Genomic DNA, 21,451 nt, shown 5'->3' on the forward strand with positions numbered 1-21,451 from the left:
AAAATTAAAGATTTTAGTATCAATTTCAAAAAATATTATACATACGAAAAATGTATAAATTCAATATACAAATTTGGTGATATTTGAAATGACAGCTTATACGTGGTAATGACAGCTTATACGTGATGTTTGAATATATAATTTTTTTAAAAATTTGTTTCAGTTCATTTTTTCCATATATTATGTTAATTACAATTTATTATATAACATAAAATCAATTGCTAGAATTTTAATTGAAGAAATAATTTTGAAAATATGTTATATAAGTTCTTATAAATCATCTAATATGATAAGAAATTAAGCTTATATAAATAATAAAATGATTCAAATTATTTTTTAGAAAATCAAAATTAAAATTTTGATAATATAATTGATATTAAGTGCAACGCACGTCAGTAAAATAAAAATAGAACTTGCTATATGTGAATTACAACCAGACACGCTTTTTCCAATGACACTGTCAAGGACTTGTGCTTCAGACTAGAAATAACTTTGAGTTGCTACGACAAAAAGAGGATTTTTCCTATGAATGGTAACACCAGGATGCTCTATGGCGTCCAATTCCTCCCCTTTTTTCCCATCAGCCAAATCCCATTCAAACTTTTGCATAAGATTAGCCAACACAAGTTCAACACTTGCCGTTGCGAATGCGATCCCTGGGCAACCCCTTCTCCCGGCACCAAATGGTGTAAACCCGAAATCTTGCCCCTTAAAATCTACTGAAGAATTCAAAAATCTCTCCGGCATGAATCTTTCGGGTTCAATCCATGACGCAGGATCTCTACCTATAGCCCATGCATTGGCTATTATCATTGTCCCCAATGCAATATCATATCCCATGATTTTAAGGTTGTCTCGTGCTACTCTGGCTATGAATGGTATTGGAGCGTGGTAACGAAGAGTTTCTTTGATCACGGCTTTCAAATAATACATTTTCTCCAGGTCATCATCGGTGATGTCCTGTCTGCCTTTCAGGATTTCTCGGACTTCGCTTTGCAGTTTCTTCAAGACTGTAGGGTGGCGTAGAAGTTCGGTCATCGCCCACTCCAGTGTTGTAGAAGTAGTATCAGTTCCCCCGACTAGTATGTCCTGTTTTCAGATTGTTTGTGTCATGCTAAAAGTTAGTTAAGACTTATTGTAACAGTACAACTGATGCTTTTAAATGTCTTGGTGTTTGAAATATAGATAATGGGAATGTTTTTAGATTTCTTTTGTGAAAAAATCTGTAAATTATGGAAGAATCATTGTGTTTGGAATGAAATTGAGTGTGTGTTGTGACTTTAGAAGAAAGAAGTTCTCACCAAAATTATCCCTTTGATATTATCTCTGTCAATGTAGACACCAGTCACATTATCCTTGTAATTCTTGAGCAAAATGTCAACAAAATTCTCTCTGATTTTTTCCTCCTTCACCACTGCATCACCTTTATCTTGGCCTGTATTCATGTGCTCTTGGATTACTATCTCCAAGAAGTCATCAAATTCTTTAGCAACCTTATCGACTTTAGCATCAAAACCGCTTACGCGGTCAATCCAAGCGAGAAAAGGTATAAATTCTCCAATCCTTACACTTCCCAGCAGATGTAAAAGCTCCTTCAGAAGCATTGGAAACTTATTCCCATATTTCCCATCAGTGTACTTCCTTCCAAAAGCCGATCTGCAGATTAGATCATTGGCGAGCGTCAGAAACAATTCACTCAAGTTTACTGGCAAAAGGGACGAAGAACACGACTTGATCCTTTCCATCAAAAGGGCCGTTTCCTCCTCCCTTATGGCATGGAAGGACTGAACCCTTTTAGCATTCAAAAGCTGGAGAATACACATGCTTTTCATTTTCCTCCAATACTCGCCATAAGGCGCGACAAGTATATCCTTGGAGTTGTAGAATAGTTTGTCTGTGATTCTTGCAGTGGGCTTATCAGCAAACATCAGATCATTTGTTTTCATTATCTCCTTAGCTACATCAGCTGATTGAACGATGAACACCGGCTTGCTACCGAAGTGAAGAAGAAAGACCGGCCCATATTTTCTCCCCAACGATTGCAAGGAACGGTGAGTCAGTGGACTCAACTGATGAAGATTTCCCAAGATTGGTAGCTTTGGTGGTGATGGTGGTAATCTTTTGTTACTACATGGTTTATACAACCATATTGTAACAAAATATACTAAGAATAAACCTGTCAGAAGAAGTGGAAATAGATTCAACAGCATCTTATGTATCAATCTGAATTCGTCGGAAAATCAAGATTTTTGTTCACCAATGTTCCAAGGAAGGGAGGAGGAGGTGCTTCAAATATAGTAGTAATAGGTCCTTAAACGATGATTTCAATGGAGAAAATCGTTGCGGTTTACACAAAGTCAACCCATTTTGGAACTAATTATACATGTATTTGTATGTAAAAAAAATGTTTAAGACACACAAGAAATTTAGTGAGGTAATAAATTGGATACAATATTTGGACGATTCTGACATCAATAATGTGATACCCTTGTCTCACATCTTAAAAATTTTAAATTTAAAATGAGTTTATAATGGGCTTACAATGGACTTCTATAGCAACTTGGGTTAATCATTTTCATAAAAGCGTGCTAGTTTCTATAGGGGCTCATTGTGCAGTCACGCAGGCGCAAACCCGTGTTCGGGACGTGACAAATAATGCTTATGATTTCTTACCAATGTTTATAACATTGATGACTCTTGGTGTGATTTTGTCAAAAGTTTAAGCTATTGTCCTAATTGTAGTCATAATGTATAACTTTATTTCAATGCCGATCTTACAATTGATCTGACACATCAAAAACAAAAATCTATATATCTGATGGAACATAAATATATTTTTTTCCAAAGTGTAAAGTGTCGCGATTTGTGAGTTGTTGAGTGATGCAGATATTTTTTGGACGCAATGAGTGATGCAGATTTTGATTGGCCATAGTGTGGTCTCATCACGCTCTATCGTTATATTTAATTCATGAACGTGTCTTTCACAGGCATCAACACAGGTGCTCAAAGTCACACGGCTGTCTTCATTTGATCAGATATCCAATATCAACATTCTGCTGCATCTTTTGGACCACCTTATAGTTTTTCTCTAACCTTTTCTCTAGATTTACCGATTCAAAACATGTGCATGGCAAAGTCTTTAACTCTGTTTCTTCAGTTCCCGAGCCATGAAGAAAACAAATTTCAGAAGGGCAGATTTGAAAGGGAAGATTGGATTTCCATATGGTCGAAAACATAAGAAGGGAAAGCTTTCCCTCCCAAGGTGTTGTTCCAAGAATTGCCGTGCTGCGGGAAGTCGTACGGGGGCGGAGGCGATGAAGGAGGCGCAGCCGTATTTTGTGGCAAATAAAGACTGTACGATGGTGGTGGCGCTGTCCAGTGCGATTGTTGATGGTCCGTACTTGACCTCCATTCTCCAGGTATGCCTCTCTGTTCTTGTCTTGTTGCAGTTGGAAAATGAACTTCTTTCAGTCAAAGGAGGAGGAAAGCGAAGAGAATTTCGAAGAATTTCATGCATGAACTTCTTTCAGGCAGTGCCTGCACGGGCAGGGTTCCCTTCCAGTTTGCACATGTCAATCCTATTTAAGAACTTTGCCCTTGTGGACAAGATGGTTCGATAACTTAATATTCTTGGCGAAATGTTGCATATTGGCATCACTATTAAATCAAAGTAAAAAATTTGTGTGAGACAGTCTCACAGATCGTATTTTGTGAGGCTGATATCTTATTTGGGTCATCCATGAAAAAATATTACTTTTTATGCTAATAATATTACTTTTATTGTGAATATCGATAGGGTTGGTCCGTCTTACAGATAAAGATTCGTGAGATCGTGTCACAAAAGACCTACTCTGAATCAAATGATATGGAAGTACAAATCTTGGTTTCATTAATTGTAATTTATGCCGCCTTATGTTTATTACAGTTAAACTTTTCGAAATCTTGTGTTGGTTCAACTTTTTATTCAATTTTCTATCAAAATTAAATTACGCCTGACACTAGTGTCCCTTGGCACACTATACATGCATATTAAAAAAATTTAATGTTGAATATTTTTTGTGTTAGTTCGAGATATTATATTAAAATTTAAAGTTTTAAAAAACTTTTTTAATAATAATTTTTTATGTTATGAGTGATCTAATTATTTAATTTAAAATTTCAAAATATAGATAAATATAAGAAGTATTTCATTTGTATATGCTAGATAGATAAGATTCAGATTTACTAAAATGTGTTTATGATATTTTTATTAAACAAAACATAAGATGTTTTGATTTGAGGAAAAAATGTATTTTTTGTTTATAAAAAATCAGGCAATGACATAAAAACGAGTTACTTATTTTTTGTTTATAAAAAATCAAACAATGACATAAAAACGAGTTACTTTAATTATTTCAAACATAATAATATAGTAAATATAGATAGTATTTAGTTGCCCGGGGTCCAGTAATATCTTTGTCTCAGATTGGGATAGCTTCACCTTCGAGTCATGACCCAAATTTTTGTCTCAGATTGGGATAGCTTCACATTCCTCTGCAATATCTTCCAAGCTTTTAGACTCGTTTGGCTTTATAAATCCCTCAGCAATCCATAACTTGATAAGTTCGGATCTTCGGATATCATAATCTTCTGGGAAGATTGCAAAATATAGGAAACAAGGTTTTAAGTGAGCTGGCAAGTGGTTATGACTCAAGGAGAAGATCGTTGAACATTGGCCCCCATCTGTAGCAAGAAATGAGTTCAGAGTCTTGGCAATAGTCTGCCAGTAGCTAACTGTCTTGTCCACTGATAGCATACCAGCAACCACGACTATTGAGAGTGGAAATCCTCCACAATTTTTTATAATCTCCTGACCAATTCCCTCCAAAAGCGGAGGGCAACATTCCCCTCCGAACGCCTTCTCACGAAACAAGTTCCAACTCTCACTAGAACTAAGAAAACTCGTGTCATGAAGACGGCCAGTAGAGGCAGCATGATCTCCCACATTGTTTAGCCGAGTCGTCAAAACAACCGACTTCCATTATTGTCATCAGGAAATAACCTATTGATTTCATCCCATACCTTAGTATCCCAAATGTCATCCATCACAATGAGATATCTCTTACCTTTCAAACTTTTGTATAGACGTTCGACTAATTCTTCACTGCTAGTCTTTCTCAATTCTGGACTAAGCTTGCAGCTTGTTGAATCTAGAAGCCTTGCCAAGATCTCATGGATTTGGTATTCCTGAGATACTGTTGCCCAAGCACGAACATGAAAGTGATAGACAATAAGTGAGTCGCCAAAGAGATTTCGCGCGAAAGTAGTTTTTCCAATGCCTCCCATCCCAACAATCGAAATGACTTCACGTTTAGATGACGAACCTGTTAGCCAGTCCTTTAATTTCATCGTGTCTTCAACCAATCCAACCATAGAGGGAATTTTGTCACTAAATTTGGGTCTTGATCCATTGGTAGTAGGCAAATGATTCCTTTGTTGCAAATATATTAGGTCCAATATACCTTTAACCTTCACCAACTCTTGTTGAATGTCATGTATCTCTTCTATTACTGTATCCAATTCTAGGCAAAAGGTTCGGTATCTCCCTATCCTATTTCTTCCACATAAAATGAAAATGGATACATAGGATTCAATGATATCCTCAGCTTTATAAGCTGTCTCTCTAATTCTTATTTCCAAATTTTTTACTGATTTGCTAGTAAACAATGAATAATTCTCCAAAAAATCATGCAGGAAACTAACCTTTACTTGGAGGGATTCAATCTGTTGTTTTCCATAAAGAACAAAGCGACCAGGATCCATGAGTTGTCGAAGAATTTGCAGAAGGGCAAGAACTGCAGCATAAAGCCATCGATCTCTGGTTTTCTCCTGAATAGGTACAATCTTGCAAGAGAACCTAATTGTGCTTTTGAAAGAATCAAAAGGAGTAATGGTTAGCTGCAATAATAGTGAGAATCAGTTTATTTATAATGTAAAGAAGATTTAATTTTTAATGGTAATGTATATTATTTGTTGTAGTAGTATTTATCATAATTTAAAAATTGATGTGTGATATCTAAATTTAATATATTAAAAAAATTATAATTCTTTGTTTTTTTTAATTTTTTATGAGGTTGTATTGGTTTCGAACAAACCATCTTGCATTTACGAAAGAAATTTTGGAAAATTACAATTTTATTCTTGTATATTGCATGTTTTGAGTTTTAGTGTTGTAACTTGTCAAATATTGGTTTTCATCCCGTAACTCTGATTTTTTGGATCTTTTTTAATCCAAAACTATTAAATTCATTAAATATAATTTATTTGACACTGACATGCTCTTACGTCAGAAATGAGAAAAAGGCAAATTATGAGAAAAATAAAACCAATATTACATAATTAATATTTATATAAAAATAATTCATCAACGTGGGTGTAGTGCTAGTAGTTTATTAAATTCCTAATATATCAAGTAAGCAAAATAAAATATTTTCTTTATATCCTTCACGCCACCTTTAACTTCAAAATAGGAAGGATGATCCAATCATTGAGGCAATCGATTCAGTGTAATTTTTTCGAGGCAAAAACTTGTGTGAGACGATCTCACGGATCGTATTTTGAGAGACAGATCTCTTATTTGGGTCATCCATGAAAAATATATTATTTTTATGCTAAGAGTAATACTTTTTATTGTGAATATCGGTAAGGTTGACCCGTATCACAGATAAAGATTTGTGAGACATTCCCACAAAATACCTACTCTTTTTCGACTGGATGATGTAATTCAACGTTGTCCAAGGCTTGCAAATCAAATAGCACATGTGTAAGTTGGAATTTTTGGGCTTAATGAATTGAAATTTAGTAAAAAAGACAAAAGAAAACTTTAACAAATCAAAAACAAGAAAGATCATGCGCCTAAGACATCAGGGGAGGCATTGAGGCACCCAAAATGAGGATTTCCCATAATTCCAAGCAGCTAGTCTAGCACTGAGGCGCTCTTTTGGGTGCCCTAGCACCTTAGCTATGGCTGTTAGAAAAATTGCTAAAAACAGTAGCGTAGAAACGAACTTGTAGAGATAAAACAATAACCGAAACAAGTGTGATGTTTACAGTATGACTATCGTGTAAAAGAAAGCAAAACCAAACCGAGGCCTGTAGCGTGTACAGTTTCCTTAAAACATATTCGCCCTCTCCGATATGTGCTTCGAGGTTTCAGCGGACGTCTGTTTCCCAGGATACAACGGAACAACCAGCAGTTACTTAGCACAAGACACTACTACGGCGAACTGAAAACTACCTTTACTTTACACCGAGATTTAACGGAGGCCAAATGGAAAGATAACTATACGTAATGCAAGAGACTGCTTGAAAGAGATAAAATTTTCATGTGTATGAAATGAGAAAATGAACACACTATTTATAAGCCCCAAAATGTACACCAAGAGTCTGCAAGATTAATTAACTCAATTAATCTTCTCATTAACTCAAGAATATGAAGAGCCAAAACTCTTCAATTAACTCAAGAATGTGGAGAGCCAAAAGACACTCTCACATTCATGAGAAATAATTTTTTATTCAACCTTTAAATTTTATTAAAATTTCCAACAATCCCCCTCATGAATGAAAATTGATACAAATCTTGGTGACAAAGTTCTACAGTTGAATCCTGCATAGGATAGGTAGTTGTTACTCTTTGAACCTTCCCTCATGAAATATATTTGCTTTACTAGCTGACCAGTAGACATGAAGTCCTTGAACTGTTCTGCCGTTTATGTAAATTAAGATATACTTCACACAAGACTTTCCATGATACTATTCAGTTTTCATGATTGTGTTCGTTTTGGCCATGAACACACGTTTGGTTCTGCAAGAGAGTCTAGAATTGAGCCATGCAATTCCGTCGAAGCGGCCCCACTTCTCTCTCACATAGGTGATTCTATATTCTTCTCATCAGAATCATTAAAAGTCGTAAGATTATCCTCAACATTCACTGTTTCATAATAGGAATGGGCTAGGGATAACCCCCACAGTGATTCTCTAAATTAGTGCGATTAGATTTTCCCATTGAACCTAGTTCTTGTGATCTCCAGTCAGCGTAGGCTGGGTTTTCCTTCACACCAATTTATTCTATAAGCTTGAGCCCCATTCCCCTAGACATTTTCGCAACTAACTCTCTGTTTAATCCCTTGGTTAGCGGATCCGCTTTATTATCCTTTGACTTTACATAGTCAACAGAGATAACTTCAATTGAGAGTAGTTGTCTAATGGTATTGTGTCTACGACGTATATGCCTAGACTTACCATTATACATTTTATTTTGTGCTCTTCCAATTGCAGATTGGCTATCACAATGTATGCATATAGCTGGCAGTGGTTTTTCCCATCCTGGAACATCTTCTAAGAAGTGACGCAGTCATTCAGCCTCTTTAGCATACTTGTCAAGAGCTATAAACTTATATTCCATCGTGGATCTGGCTATTATAGTTTGTTTAGAAGATTTCCACGAAATTGCTGCACCTCCTAAAGTGAATACAAATTCACTTGTAGATTTTGAGTCTTTCATATTAGATATACAATCTGCATCACTGTATCCTTCAATAACAACATGATATCTGGTACAGTGCAGCCCATGATCACGAGTGTACCTCAAGTATCTTAGCAATCTGATAATTTCTTTCGAGTGTTCAAATCCTGTATTACTCGTGAATCTACTCAATTTGCTCACTGCATAGGCGATGTCTGGTCTTGTGCAACTCATTAAGTACATCAGACTTCCAATGACTCGAGAGTATTCTAATTGAGACATACTCTCACCTCGATTCTTTGATAGATGCTGACTGGTATCTATCGGGATTCTAGCCAATGCAGAGTCATCCTTATTGAATTTCTCAAGTATTTTGTCGACATAATGTGACTGACTTAGAACTACCTCTTCTGATGTTTTATGAATTTTCATTCCAAGGATTACATCGGCTAAGCCCAAATCTTTCATGTCAAATCTTGAGTTCAATAACTTCTTGGTAGATTTGATCATCTTATCATTACTACCAATGATAAGTATATCATCTACGTAAAGACATAAAATGACATATCCATTTTCAGTGTTTTTTATGTATACACATTTGTCACATTCACTGAATTTAAATCCGCTTTCCATCATGGCTTTATCAAGTTTCTCGTGTCATTGCTTTGGTGCTTGTTTTAAGCCATACAGAGACTTCACCAGTTTAAAAAAATCTTATTTTCTTGCCCAGTTGCAGAAAATCCCTCAGGTTGTTCCATGTAAATTTCTTCTTCTAAATCTCCATTTAGAAAAGCTGTCTTTACGTCCATTTGGTGTACTTCAAGATTTCGCAAGGCGGCAATCGCAAGTATCACACGAATAGAGGTTATTCTCAATACAAGATAATATGTGTCAAAGTAATCAAGCCCTTCACGTTGATGGTAATCTTTAATTATCAATCTGGCTTTATACTTATCTATGGTTCCATCTGATTTCATTTTCCTTTTGAAAACATATTTACATCCTAGTGGTTTGCTTCCCGGAGGAAGATTTACTAATTCCCACGTAAGGTTTTGTAAAATGGATTCCATTTCGGAATTGATAGCTTCTTTCCATAGAGGTCCCTCAGATGAACTCGTTGGTTCCTTAAAGCTTTGAGGTTCACTTTCCATCATGAAAGTGATGAAATTCGGACCAAATGATTTCTCAGTCCTAGCTCTCTTGCTACGTCTAGGTTCAATATCTTGATCAAGCTCTTGTTCCTTTTCAATTGTCTCATATAATCTTTTAGATGAACTTGGTTCTTTTTTAGATTTGCATGGAAACATGTGTTCAAAGAACGAAGCATTTCTTGATTCCATTATAGTATTCTTGTGAATATCAGGTATTTGAGATTCATGTACAAGAAAACGATATGCGCTACTGTTTTGAGCATATCCAATGAAAATGCAATCAACAGTTTTTGGTCCTATCTTTACTTTCTTTGGAGTGGGTACTGCTACCTTGGCAAGACACCCCCACACTCGCAAGTATTGGTAGGATGGGCTTTTACCTTTCCATAACTCGTATGGACTTTTATCTTGTTTTTTTCGGTGCACCTTATTTAAAAGGTAATTTGCTGTTAGAACAACTTCCCCCCACATGTTCTGAGGTAAATCAGAACTTAATAACAATGTATTCAACATTTCTTTCAATCTGCGATTCTTTCTCTCTGCAATTCTATTTTGCTGAGGAGAATAAGGTGTAGTTCTTTCATGTTTGATACCGTGTTGATCACAAAACTCAGCAAATGGTGATTCATATTCACCTCCACGATCACTTCTTAGCACCTTAATTTTCTTGCTAAGTTGATTTTCAACTTCACTCTTATATTGGACAAAGTTGTCAATAGCTTCATCCTTACTTTTAAGGAGATACACATGACAAAATTTTATGCTATCGTCAACAAAAGTGATGAAATATTTATTTCCACCACGAGTTTGCACATTTTTTATATCACATATATCACTGTGAGTTAGATCAAGTGGTTCACTATTTCTGTCAATAGTTTGAAAAGATGATCTTGTTAGTTTTGCCTCAACACAAGTTTCACATTTGTGTTGTTTATCAATTTGGAATGTAAGAATGCTTTACATGTTAATTAGTTTACGAATTGTATCGTAATTAACGTGTCCAAGTCTAACATGCTATAAACAAGAAGACTCAAGCAAATAAGCAAAAGTATTAACTTTATTCATCACAAGCTTAATAGCCATTACATTGAGTTTGAATAAACCATTACAAACATATCATTTGCCAACAAACATTCCCACTTTTCGAAAAAACCACCTTATCTGACTCGAAGACAATGCGAAAATCATGCTTGTTAAGAAGCGACCCGGACACCAAGTTCTTACGGATGTCCTGGTACATACAGCACATTGTTCAGAGTCAGTTCTTTTCCAGATGTCATCTTTAGGACAATTTTTCCTTGACCCTTGATATCAGAAGTGGCGGAATTTCCCATGAATAGCTTTTCCCCATTCATAGATTCTCAAGAGTAGCAAACATCTCCTTGTCGGAGCAAACATGGCGACTGGCACCAGTGTCGATCCACCACTCCCTTGGGTTTGAACCCGCCAGATTAATTTCAGAGATTACAGCACATAGATTCATGTTTGAAACCTCTTGAGATATGTTCTCCATCTTATTCACCTATTGTTTCTATTTGGCTTCTTACATTCAGATGTCCTTGTGACCCATGTCATCACAGTTATAGCATTTTCCAGAGAACTTTTTCTTTGAAATGCCTCCCTTGGGTCCCATGTTCAACCTTTTGTTGGAGGAGAAGAAATTTTCTTTTTCGAGCTTTGACCATGCTCGACTACATTTGCCTTAGCGGCAACAGGAGAAAACAATCGTCTTTCCGAACTCTTGTTATTTTCCTCGATGCGAAGCCTAACAATGAGCTCTTCAACATTCATCTCCTTGCGCTTGTGCTTCAAATAATTTTTGAAATCCTTCCAAGCTGGTGGTAGCTTTTCAACAATAGCAGCCACTTGGAATGATTCGCTCAAAGTCATCCCCTCACTGTGAATCTCGTGAAGAATCACTTAGAACTCTTGAACTTGGCTGATAACCGGCTTTGAATCCACTATTTTAAAGTCCAGAAAGCGGCCAACAAGAAACTTCTTGGCCCCGGCATCCTCGTTTTGTACTTTCTGTCAAGGGATTCCCACAGCTCTTTAGCCATTTTCTTTTCGCAAAACACGTTGTAGAGCGAATCGACCAATCCATTTAGTACATAATTTCTTCATAAGAAATCAGAATGATTCCAGGCCTCCACAGCACTAACAGATTCAACATCTCCCTCACCCACCTAGAGTTTAGGAGCATCCTCAGATAGGAATCTGGCCAGGTTCAGCATCGTCAAGTAGAACAGCATCTTCTGCTGCCACTTTTTGAAGTCCACACCAGTGAACTTTTCAGGCTTTTCACCGTGACTGGCTGGGACAGCAACCGCAGCAGCACGTGGGGTAACATGAGGGACAACTTGAGCCACAGTAGGGACAACATAACCAGTTTCCCTTTGCACGCTGGTTTCAGTAGCCATATCTTAAACAAACCACGTAATGAGTAATCTGTTTTAAGTTTGTTAGAAAAATTGCTAAAAACAGTAGCGTAGAAACGAACTTGTAGAGATAAAGCAACAACTGAAACAAGTGTGATGTTTACAGTATGACTATTGTGTAAAAGAAAGCAAAACCAAACTGAGGCCTGTAGCGTGTACAGTTTCCTTAAAACATATTCGCCCTCTCCGGTATGTGCTTCGAGGTTCCAGCGGACGTCTGTTTTCCAGGATACAATGAAACAACCAGCAGTGATTTAGCACGAGACACTACTACGGCAAACTGAAAACGTACATTTTCTTTATCACCGAGATTTAACGGAGGCCAAATGGAAAGATAACAATATGTAATGCAAGAGAGGGCTTGAAAGAGATAAAATTTTCATCTGTATGAAATGAGAAAATGAACACACTATTTATAAGCCCCAAAATGCACACCAAGGGTAATGCAAGATTAATTAACTTAATTAATCTTCTCATTAACTCAAGAATATGAAGAGCCAAAACTCTTCAATTAACTCAAGAATGTGGAGAGCCAAAAGACACTCCCACATTCATGAGAAATAATTTTTTATTCAACCTCTAAATTTTATTAAAATTTCCAACAATGGCCTGGTCGTATACCTGGGCACGTTGTAGGTGCCCAGAAAGTGGCACCTAGGAGATTTTCTGCGCACCTAGGAGCCGGAGGCCCTATTCAGGAATGGTCTTGAACCATTTACGAGTTTTCTGCATTCACTTCAAATAAATAGTGTTCATTTATGTTTTTTTATCAAAGTTTTGCACCAAAAGACACCTCATATGTTGAAATAATATTTCTCTACAGACAAACAACACAAATAAGATAATCGAACATCATTTCAAATACTATTTAGATTCTCAAAAATATAATGCTCATATTATTATTGAAGTTCTTATTCCTTCAACCAAAAGAAAGTATATATAATTTATGGTTGCGGAAGTTGTAATATATTATGTTGTTATCACAAGTTGAAGTTGTTGTATCTTGAAAGAAGATTGCCAAATTCCGAAAAAACAAAGAATGATGCAAAATCTTTTTATGAAAACAATGTTCAACACTAACCTCAAAGTTTTCGTTATTGTTCATTGTCTTCTTCAAATATTAATGATCCAAAAATTTATACCAATAAGCCTAAGGAGATTTTCTGAAAATTTTGAAGATGACTTTCTCAACAATAAAAACTTAAAGAAATTCATATGTAATTCCTACAATTGCGGAAAACCGAACCATGTGGCCAAGTAGGGGACAAAATCTCCAAAATCCCAACTCATCTCGAATTCCATCCCATTTTTGACCCGTCATTTTTTCGACCCAAATTCTAGGGATTTTTTCTATCCTGATCAATGTCGGGAGATGGATTAGATTTATAATATATTCCCGATGGTATTTTGACAAAACAAGGTGTTATCTTTTTCATTGATTCAATGAAATATTTATACAAGAAAGGCAAAGCCAAAAAATCCCAAGTTTCCTAAAAGATCCCATGATCCACGGCTATTATTTTGGAAGGAAGAAAATAATATCATATAATAAAGCAATCACCTAGATATGGTTTATCCTTAAATCAATGAATAAACCCCCGTAACACCCCCCCTCAAGTTGGAGCATGTAAGTCTAAAATGCCCAACTTGTCAAGAAGAGAATCAAAATGCTTCTATCCCAAGGCCTTGGTAAAAATGTCCGCCAGTTGAACCGTCGTTGGGACATAGGACGGAGCAATAAGACCATCTTGGATTGCATCTCGCACGAAATGGCAATCCACTTCGATGTGTTTCGTGCGTTCATGAAATACCGGATTCTGCGCGATATGCAATGCAGACTGACTATCACAGAAAAGAGGAATCGACGTTGGATGATTGACTCCCAAACTCAAAAGTAAACCCTTCAACCATTTTAGTTCACTAGTAAGAGATGCCATAGAACGATATTCTGCCTCGGCGGAAGAGCGAGCGACAGTATGTTGTTTCTTAGTTTTCCATGAAATTGGCGAATGTCCCAAAAACACAAACCAACCAGTGAGAGAACGCCTGGTAAGAGGACATGCTGCCCAATCCGAGTCACACCAACCTGTCAAAGACAAGTCACTGTCGGAACGTAATAGAATGCCTTGGCCCGTAGATTTCTTTAAATAACGAACAACTCGTAATGCAGCATCCCAATGTTCATGTCTTGGTGTCTGCATGAATTGTGATAGAACATGAACCGAGTATGCCAAGTCAGGGCGGGTAACTGCCAAATAAATAAGTCGCCCAAGTACACGTCGATAGGGCTCGGGATCTGAGAGATACGGCCCTGTGGCACGCTCCAACTGATGGTTCTGTTCGATCGGAAATGAGGCTGCCTTGGAGCCCAGCAATCCAGCCTCGGAAATAATATCTAGGTCATATTTTCTTTGACATAAAAACAGCCCTGAAGAGCTTCTAGCCACCTCAACGCCAAGAAAATACTTAAGCACACCAAGATCCTTCATATAAAAACATTTGCTCAAATAGGCTTTAAAACGCGTCACGGCAGCGGAATCATTACCCGCAATTACCAAATCATCAACATCCACTAGTACATTAATCTGCACAGGACCTTTAGTGTAAGTAAATAGAGAATAATCGGAGTAGGATTGAAGAGAACCATACCTTTTTAAAGCTGTCACAAGCTTTGCGAACCAACATCGAGGAGCCTGTCGCAAGCCATACAACGACTTACGCAAACGACAAACCAAATTGGAATCTGTAGAGCTAAAACCAGGGGGACGTTTCATATACACCTCTTCGTCTAAGTCACCGTGAAGAAAGGCATTATGTACATACATCTGATGCAACTCCCAATGCTTTGATGCTGCAACAGCCAGGAAAGTGCGAACTGTCACCATTTTTGCTGGTGGAGCAAATGTCTCATTATAATCAATACCTTCAACTTGATGATTACCAAGGACAACTAATCTGGCCTTTAATCTCTCAATGCTACCATCAGAATTGTATTTGATTTTGTACACCCATTTACTGCCGAGAGCTTTCTTGCCAGAAGGTAATTTTTCCATAGTCCAAGTGCCATTATCCTCCAAAGCACGAATTTCTTGTTGCATGGCAGTGCACCAGCCGACATCCTTTGCAGCCTCCTTAAAGGAACGTGGCTCAACACCTGCAGTTATAGCTGCGAGAAAATTCCGATGTTTCACCGTAAATTTGTCACAACTAACATAGTGTGCTATAGGAAACGGCGTACCTGAGGGAGGATGAGATTGAGGATTAGGTGGAGCAAGGGATGGACCGTTTGTGAAAACCGTATGTGTCACGAAGTCGCGTAATTTTACCGATGGGAGCTTCTCCCGAAATCCACGGCCTAAGTATGTTTCCCCCGAGTCTACGAGAGCTTTATCAAAGCCCGTGGCAGTCCGTGGGGGAAGTTGCCACAGGAGGAGCATCACAAGTGTTTGGAGCAACGATTGCATCCTCAGGCGTCGGGTCGTTCACATCACCAAAAAAATCTTCAGTGGACGGAACATCGCTCTCACGGGTAGGAGCAATATTTGGGTCGTTCATATTAAAAAAAGGAAAGACATTCTCATAAAACTTCACATCCCTCGACACAAAGAATTCCTTTGTTTCAAGATCGAATAAATTCCATCCCTTCTTACCAAATGGATATCCTACAAAAACGCATTTACGACTTCGACTTGCAAATTTATCACCTTTAGCTCGTTAATTATGAGAGAAAACTAAACACCCAATGATGCGTAAGTCGTCGAAAGAAGGTGCACAACCAAAAAGAATTTCATAAGGAGTCTTGTTGTGAATAACCGTGGACGGAGTCTGATTTATCAGGTGGGCAGCGGCCAAAACACATTCCCCCCAAAAGAAAATCGGCAAGCCTCCTTGAAATCGCAATGCACGAGCAACATACAAAATATGTTTATGTTTCCTTTCAACTCTTCCATTTTGTTGAGGAGTACCCACACAAGAAGTTTGAAATAAAATTCCATTCGCCACAAAATAATCTTTCATGCAGTTAAACTCTGTTCCATTGTCACTAAGTACAATTTTCAACTTTTGAGAGAATTGTCGTTCAATCATTGCAAGAAAGGACATAAACATCTGAAAAACTTCTCGTTTATCAATTAATAAATAAACCCACACAGCACGAGAATAATCATCAACCAAGGTTAAAAAATAGCGAGCGCCACAAGAGTAGCGTTCATCGTATGGACCCCATAAATCACAATGTATCAACTCAAAAATCCGAGTGGACTTATTTTCACTTAAAGGAAAACTATTTCTAGGATGTTTAGCACGATGACAGACTTCACATCCAGTATCCAAATGTCCCCTAGAATCATGAAAAAAAGGAAGTAACTTCACTACTTTCTCAGAGGGATGACCCAAACGACGATGCCAGAGCTCCAAAGACTTCAAACTAGCAGCTGACACCGTTTGTACTTTTAATCCATGCCGGAGGTAGTAAAGTCCATCCCGTCGCTCACCCGTGCCAATCACCTCCCTCGAATGTTGGTCCTGTATAGCACACAAGTTAGAATTAAATTGGACAAAACAATTTAGATCATCGTTCAATTGTGATACTGAAATTAAATTGCAGTGTAGTTTAGGAACAAAAAGGACATGTTGGAGCACTATTGTGTCCGTTAGTCTCACTACACCCTCCTTAGTAGCATCCACAGTTTGACCATCCGGAAGACCCACGGGACATGGAGAAACCGTTTTAATATTCGATAAACAAGATTCATCACCGGTAACATGATGAGAGCAGCCGGTATCAATTATCCAATCATTCATTCCCAACTTACCATGCAGCCTGTTAGAAGGAGTAGAAGAGGAACCAAACATGGCCGATAATGCAGCCCATTGTTCGGCAGTAAAGCTCGGAAGGGTTTGCACAACAGGCCAAGAAGAAATTGGTGCAGCCTATCATCGGCGAGCCGTTTTTCATGTTGTTTACCAACCTGACACGTACATTTACCACACTTGCAAGAAATCAAAGGCTCATGTTTATCGAGTTCATCCCACAAAACATTCAATTTACTGAAATAAACAGCAACATGCATAATTTTTGTTTGCTCACAGCGATTAACATCCCCTTTAAGTTGGTGAATACGCGGACCGTTCACAATCGAGAATCGTTCGTGCAAGTCATCCCATAAGCGCTTAGCATCATCATAATTCGAGAGCATAGAACGTACCTCTGGGTCAATCGTATTCGTGAGCCATGAGACCAACATGCATTGGATCGTGACCCAATCATCTTTCGTACAAGGGGGAACGATGTCTGTGATTGTTCCATTAAGAAAACCGAATTTGCGTCGAGAGGAAAGAGCGACGCGAATAGAGCATGAGACCAATCATCAAAATTGTCAAGCTTCAAACGAATGGGAGTAATAAAGTCGCCAGGGCGATCTTGTGGCCCTAAGTAAAATGGCGAACTGGGATCAATCTTTGTCGGTGGCAGAGGTGCGGCTCCTTCAGCCATGGTTAGGAAAACAAGAGAAATTATTTTCTGAAGCAACCTAAACATTGCTCTGATACCATGACAAAACAAGGTGTTATCTTTTTCATTGATTCAATGAAATATTTATACAAGAAAGGCAAAGCCAAAAAATCCCAAGTTTCCTAAAAGATCCCATGATCCACGGCTATTATTTTGGAAGGAAGAAAATAATATCATATAATAAAGCAATCACCTAGATATGGTTTATCCTTAAATCAATGAATAAACCCCCGTAACATATTTCCATCCCGACCCGATTATATTAATAATAATTTTTTTAAATAAAATATTATAATATTATTAACACATTTTTTTTGAGGAATTATAATTTTAAATAGAATAATAGTGGACCGACGCACATACAGAAATTGGACAATAAAAAGGGGATAGCCTATAGATGACGATTTTAGAGTTTCAATTAAATGATTAACTAATTCATCCAAATAAAAAATTCATAAATGCATATATTATAATTATAATTCGAATAAAATTATACAAAATAAAAAAGAGATTTTCATCATTGGCTCTCATTCAACTTAAACCTAAAAGAGTGAAGGGAACTCATTGTTGTGGACAAGAAAGACATGGCCTATCATTGGAAGGAAATCACGTCTGATGAATACTTATTGATGTCAATTGATTTTTATTTATAAAATATTTTTTATGGTTGGTAGGATCGAGCACTTTCCACTTTACCAAAAGATATAGTTAGTGCTAATGGCGCAATTCAAATATTTTAAACCGCACAGCAGCCTAAGTGTCATGGTTCTATCGCTCTGAGAGACAATTATTACACCCCAACAATCTACCTATCGATAATTGTATAACTTGCTATCAATGAGAATCGAACTCATAACCTTGACTCTAATAGCAATTTTAGGACCGAGTTGCCGTTTTACCAAAATTTATAGCAGGTGATAATTGTGCAACTCAAATCTTTTAAACAGCACGACAACGTAAGCGTCATAATTCGATCGCTCTACCCAGCAGAGACAATTATTGCTCCTCTAACATAATTTTTATATTTAATCATAAAATTTTATCTGTGAATAAATATAATCATTAAATATTATTCAATTAAGAAAATATTGATTGATGTCAAATGGAGCTTGAGAAAGTTGTACTGGTGGTTTAATGAGAAAATGATTCGATATGCTAATTTTTGTGTTGGATTTACTTGGATTAATCAAGATGATTAAGTTTATTTGTAAAGTACTAGGAAGATTATTTAATTTTTTATGGTTATTTACATTATTTTTTATGGTATGTTCGTCATAACTTAAAAATTGAATCGTGTGGGTCTATATATATATATATATATATATATATATAGACACATAAAGATATAGAAACAGACCTTGGCTAATATACTTGTGCACTAGAAACAAGTCAAACACTCGGTTGCTACGGCAAAAAGAGGATTTTTCCTATGAATAGTAACACCAGGATGCTCTATGACATCCAATTCCTCCCCTTTTTTCCCATCAGGTAAATCCCAATTGAACTTTTGCATAAGATTAGCTAAAACAAGTTCAACACTTGCCATTGCAAATGTAATCCCTGGGCAACCCCTTCTCCCGGAACCAAACGGGATCAATCCAAAATCTTGTCCCCTATAATCTACTGAAGTATTCAAGAATCTCTCCGGCTTGAATTTTTCAGGTTCAATCCATGATGCAGGATCTCTACCTATAGCCCATGCATTGATTATCACCAACGTCCCTGATGCAATATCATATCCCCTGATTTTAGTGTTGTCTCGTGCTACTCTTGCCAGGAATGGCACCGGCACGTGGTAACGGAGAGTTTCTTTGATCACGGCTTTCAGATAATGCATTTTCTCCAAGTCATTGTCTGTGATATCCCTTTTCCCTTCGAGGATTTCCCTGACTTCTTTTTGCAGTTTCTTCAGAACCGTAGGGTGGCGTAGGAGTTCGGTCATCGCCCATTCTAGTGTTGCAGATGCAGTATCCGTCCCCCCGGCCAATATGTCCTGTATTATAAGGTTATATGAGAAAGTAGACTGCAAATGTTTGGAAGGTAAAACTTATAGTAACATAACAACTGATTGCATTTCACTGTGACTGGATACACCAAATCACCGGGGCGGTATTTTCCTTTTCTACTTGGGCCAACGAGTTTCATGAATCTTGATGTTTGAATATTAGATAATGGCCATGTTTCCAAGACCTTGATCATTGTTTAGGGGGAAAATAATGGAAACACCATTGAATTTTGAATGAAAATGAGTGTATATGTTGTGACTTTTACAAGAAAGAAGTCCTCACCAAAATAATTCCTTTGATATTGTCTCTGTCAATGTAGACACCAGTCACATTATCCTTGTAAATCTTGAGCAAAATGTCAACAAAACTCTCTCTGCTTTTTTCCTCCTTCGACATTGCATCACCTTTATCTCGGCCTGTATTCATGTGCTCTTGTATTACTATCTCCAAGAATTCATCAAATTCCTTAGCAACCTTTTCGACTTTAGCATCAAAACCGCTAAAACGATCAGTCCAAGCAAGATAAGGAATGAATTCTCCAATATTTACACCTCCCAACAACTGTAAAAGTTCCTTCAGAAGCATGGGAAACCTCTTGCCAAATTTCCCATTAGTGTACTTCCTTCCGAAAGCCGATCTGCAGATCACATCATTGGTGAGCGATAGAAACAATTCGCTTAAGTTTACGGGCAAATGGAATGAAGTAGTCGACTTGATTCTTTCCATCAAAAGTGATGTTTCCTCCTCCCTTATGGAACGGAATGACTGAACCCTTTTGGCATTCAGTAGCTGGAGGATACACATGCTTTTCATTTTCCTCCAATATTCGCCGTAAGGTGCAACAGATATATCCTTGGAGCCAAAGAATAGCTTGTCTGTAGATCTTGAAGTGGGCTTATCAGCAAATATCAAATCATTTGTTTTTATTATCTCCATTGCCACATTGGCTGACTGAACAATGAATACCGGCTTGCTACCGAAGTGAAGAAGCAATACCGGCCCATATTTTCGCCCCAACGATTGGAAGGAACGGTGAGTCAATGCTCTCAACTGATGAAGATTCCCAAAGATTGGTAGCTTTGGTGGTGATGGTGGTAGTATTTTCTTACTACATGGCTTATATATCCATTTTGTAACTAAATACACTAAGAACAAACTGATTATAAGAAGCAGAAACGGATTCGATAGCATTTCATCTATTTGAATCTGCCGAGAAATCATCGTTTTTGTTCACCAATGCCTAAAAGAAGGGAAAACAAGGTGATTCGAATATAATATAGGTCCTCAAACGATGATTTGGATGGAGAAATATTATTCTCACATGATAGTAACACAAAGTCAACCCTTTTTTGACAGGGTGTTGCCAACTAATTAGCCATGTACTTATTATATGTTAATACCATGATTCTCCGTCCCGATCGCGGAGAACGGCTCGGAGGCTGATGTTCCAGTTACATTAACATTTTGTCGCGACAGCCATGAAATCGCCGTTTCGTTTCGCGACAACCATGAAATCGCTGAAATTCCAAAAAAAAAAAACAACATTATAGTTATACAGCAAGCTCGGAAGCTGTCGCTGTTCCAGTTACATTGACATTTTGCGTAAAGTCGTGGTTATCGTTGTGGAGTATTTTTATAACAAAAATAGAAATAATTATATAATTTGGAAAAAATTTAATTGAAAATTATAAAAATTTGAAAAAAAAATGTTCTGTAACGGCCGCGACAGTCACGAAATCGTCGTTTCGTTTCGCGAAAACCGCGAAAACCGCCGAAATTCCAAAAAAAAAAAAACAACGTTATTGTTATACAACCGTTTTAGCCTGGAACTTTGTCGTGCC

General features: G+C 37.3%; 4 protein-coding genes across 4 annotated transcripts; 1 reads left to right on the forward strand and 3 right to left on the reverse strand.

Moving 5' to 3' along the window:
• Positions 1-410: 410 nt before the first annotated feature.
• On the reverse strand, positions 411-2,377 carry LOC142520811 (cytochrome P450 71A8-like). Its single transcript, XM_075623956.1, has 2 exons — positions 1,302-2,377; positions 411-1,089 (listed from the first exon to the last, which is right to left on the reverse strand). Exons 1-2 carry the CDS (start codon positions 2,208-2,210, stop codon positions 481-483), a joined length of 1,518 nt encoding a protein of 505 aa, XP_075480071.1. The 5' UTR covers positions 2,211-2,377; the 3' UTR covers positions 411-480.
• A 347-nt stretch (positions 2,378-2,724) lies between these two features.
• Positions 2,725-6,011, forward strand: LOC142521450 (uncharacterized). Its single transcript, XM_075624652.1, has 2 exons — positions 2,725-3,419; positions 5,734-6,011. Exons 1-2 carry the CDS (start codon positions 3,168-3,170, stop codon positions 5,935-5,937), a joined length of 456 nt encoding a protein of 151 aa, XP_075480767.1. The 5' UTR covers positions 2,725-3,167; the 3' UTR covers positions 5,938-6,011.
• A 2,381-nt stretch (positions 6,012-8,392) lies between these two features.
• Positions 8,393-8,971, reverse strand: LOC142520379 (secreted RxLR effector protein 161-like). The gene has a single exon (XM_075623369.1). It carries the CDS (start codon positions 8,969-8,971, stop codon positions 8,393-8,395), a length of 579 nt encoding a protein of 192 aa, XP_075479484.1.
• A 9,973-nt stretch (positions 8,972-18,944) lies between these two features.
• On the reverse strand, positions 18,945-20,942 carry LOC142520816 (cytochrome P450 71A8-like). The gene is made up of 2 exons (XM_075623963.1): positions 19,893-20,942; positions 18,945-19,597 (listed from the first exon to the last, which is right to left on the reverse strand). Exons 1-2 carry the CDS (start codon positions 20,829-20,831, stop codon positions 18,983-18,985), a joined length of 1,554 nt encoding a protein of 517 aa, XP_075480078.1. The 5' UTR covers positions 20,832-20,942; the 3' UTR covers positions 18,945-18,982.
• Between the last annotated feature and the right edge of the window lie 509 nt (positions 20,943-21,451).

This window comes from Primulina tabacum, chromosome 12 (genome assembly GCF_025594145.1).
Source record: "Primulina tabacum isolate GXHZ01 chromosome 12, ASM2559414v2, whole genome shotgun sequence".
NCBI classification, from domain to species: Eukaryota; Viridiplantae; Streptophyta; class Magnoliopsida; order Lamiales; family Gesneriaceae; genus Primulina; species Primulina tabacum.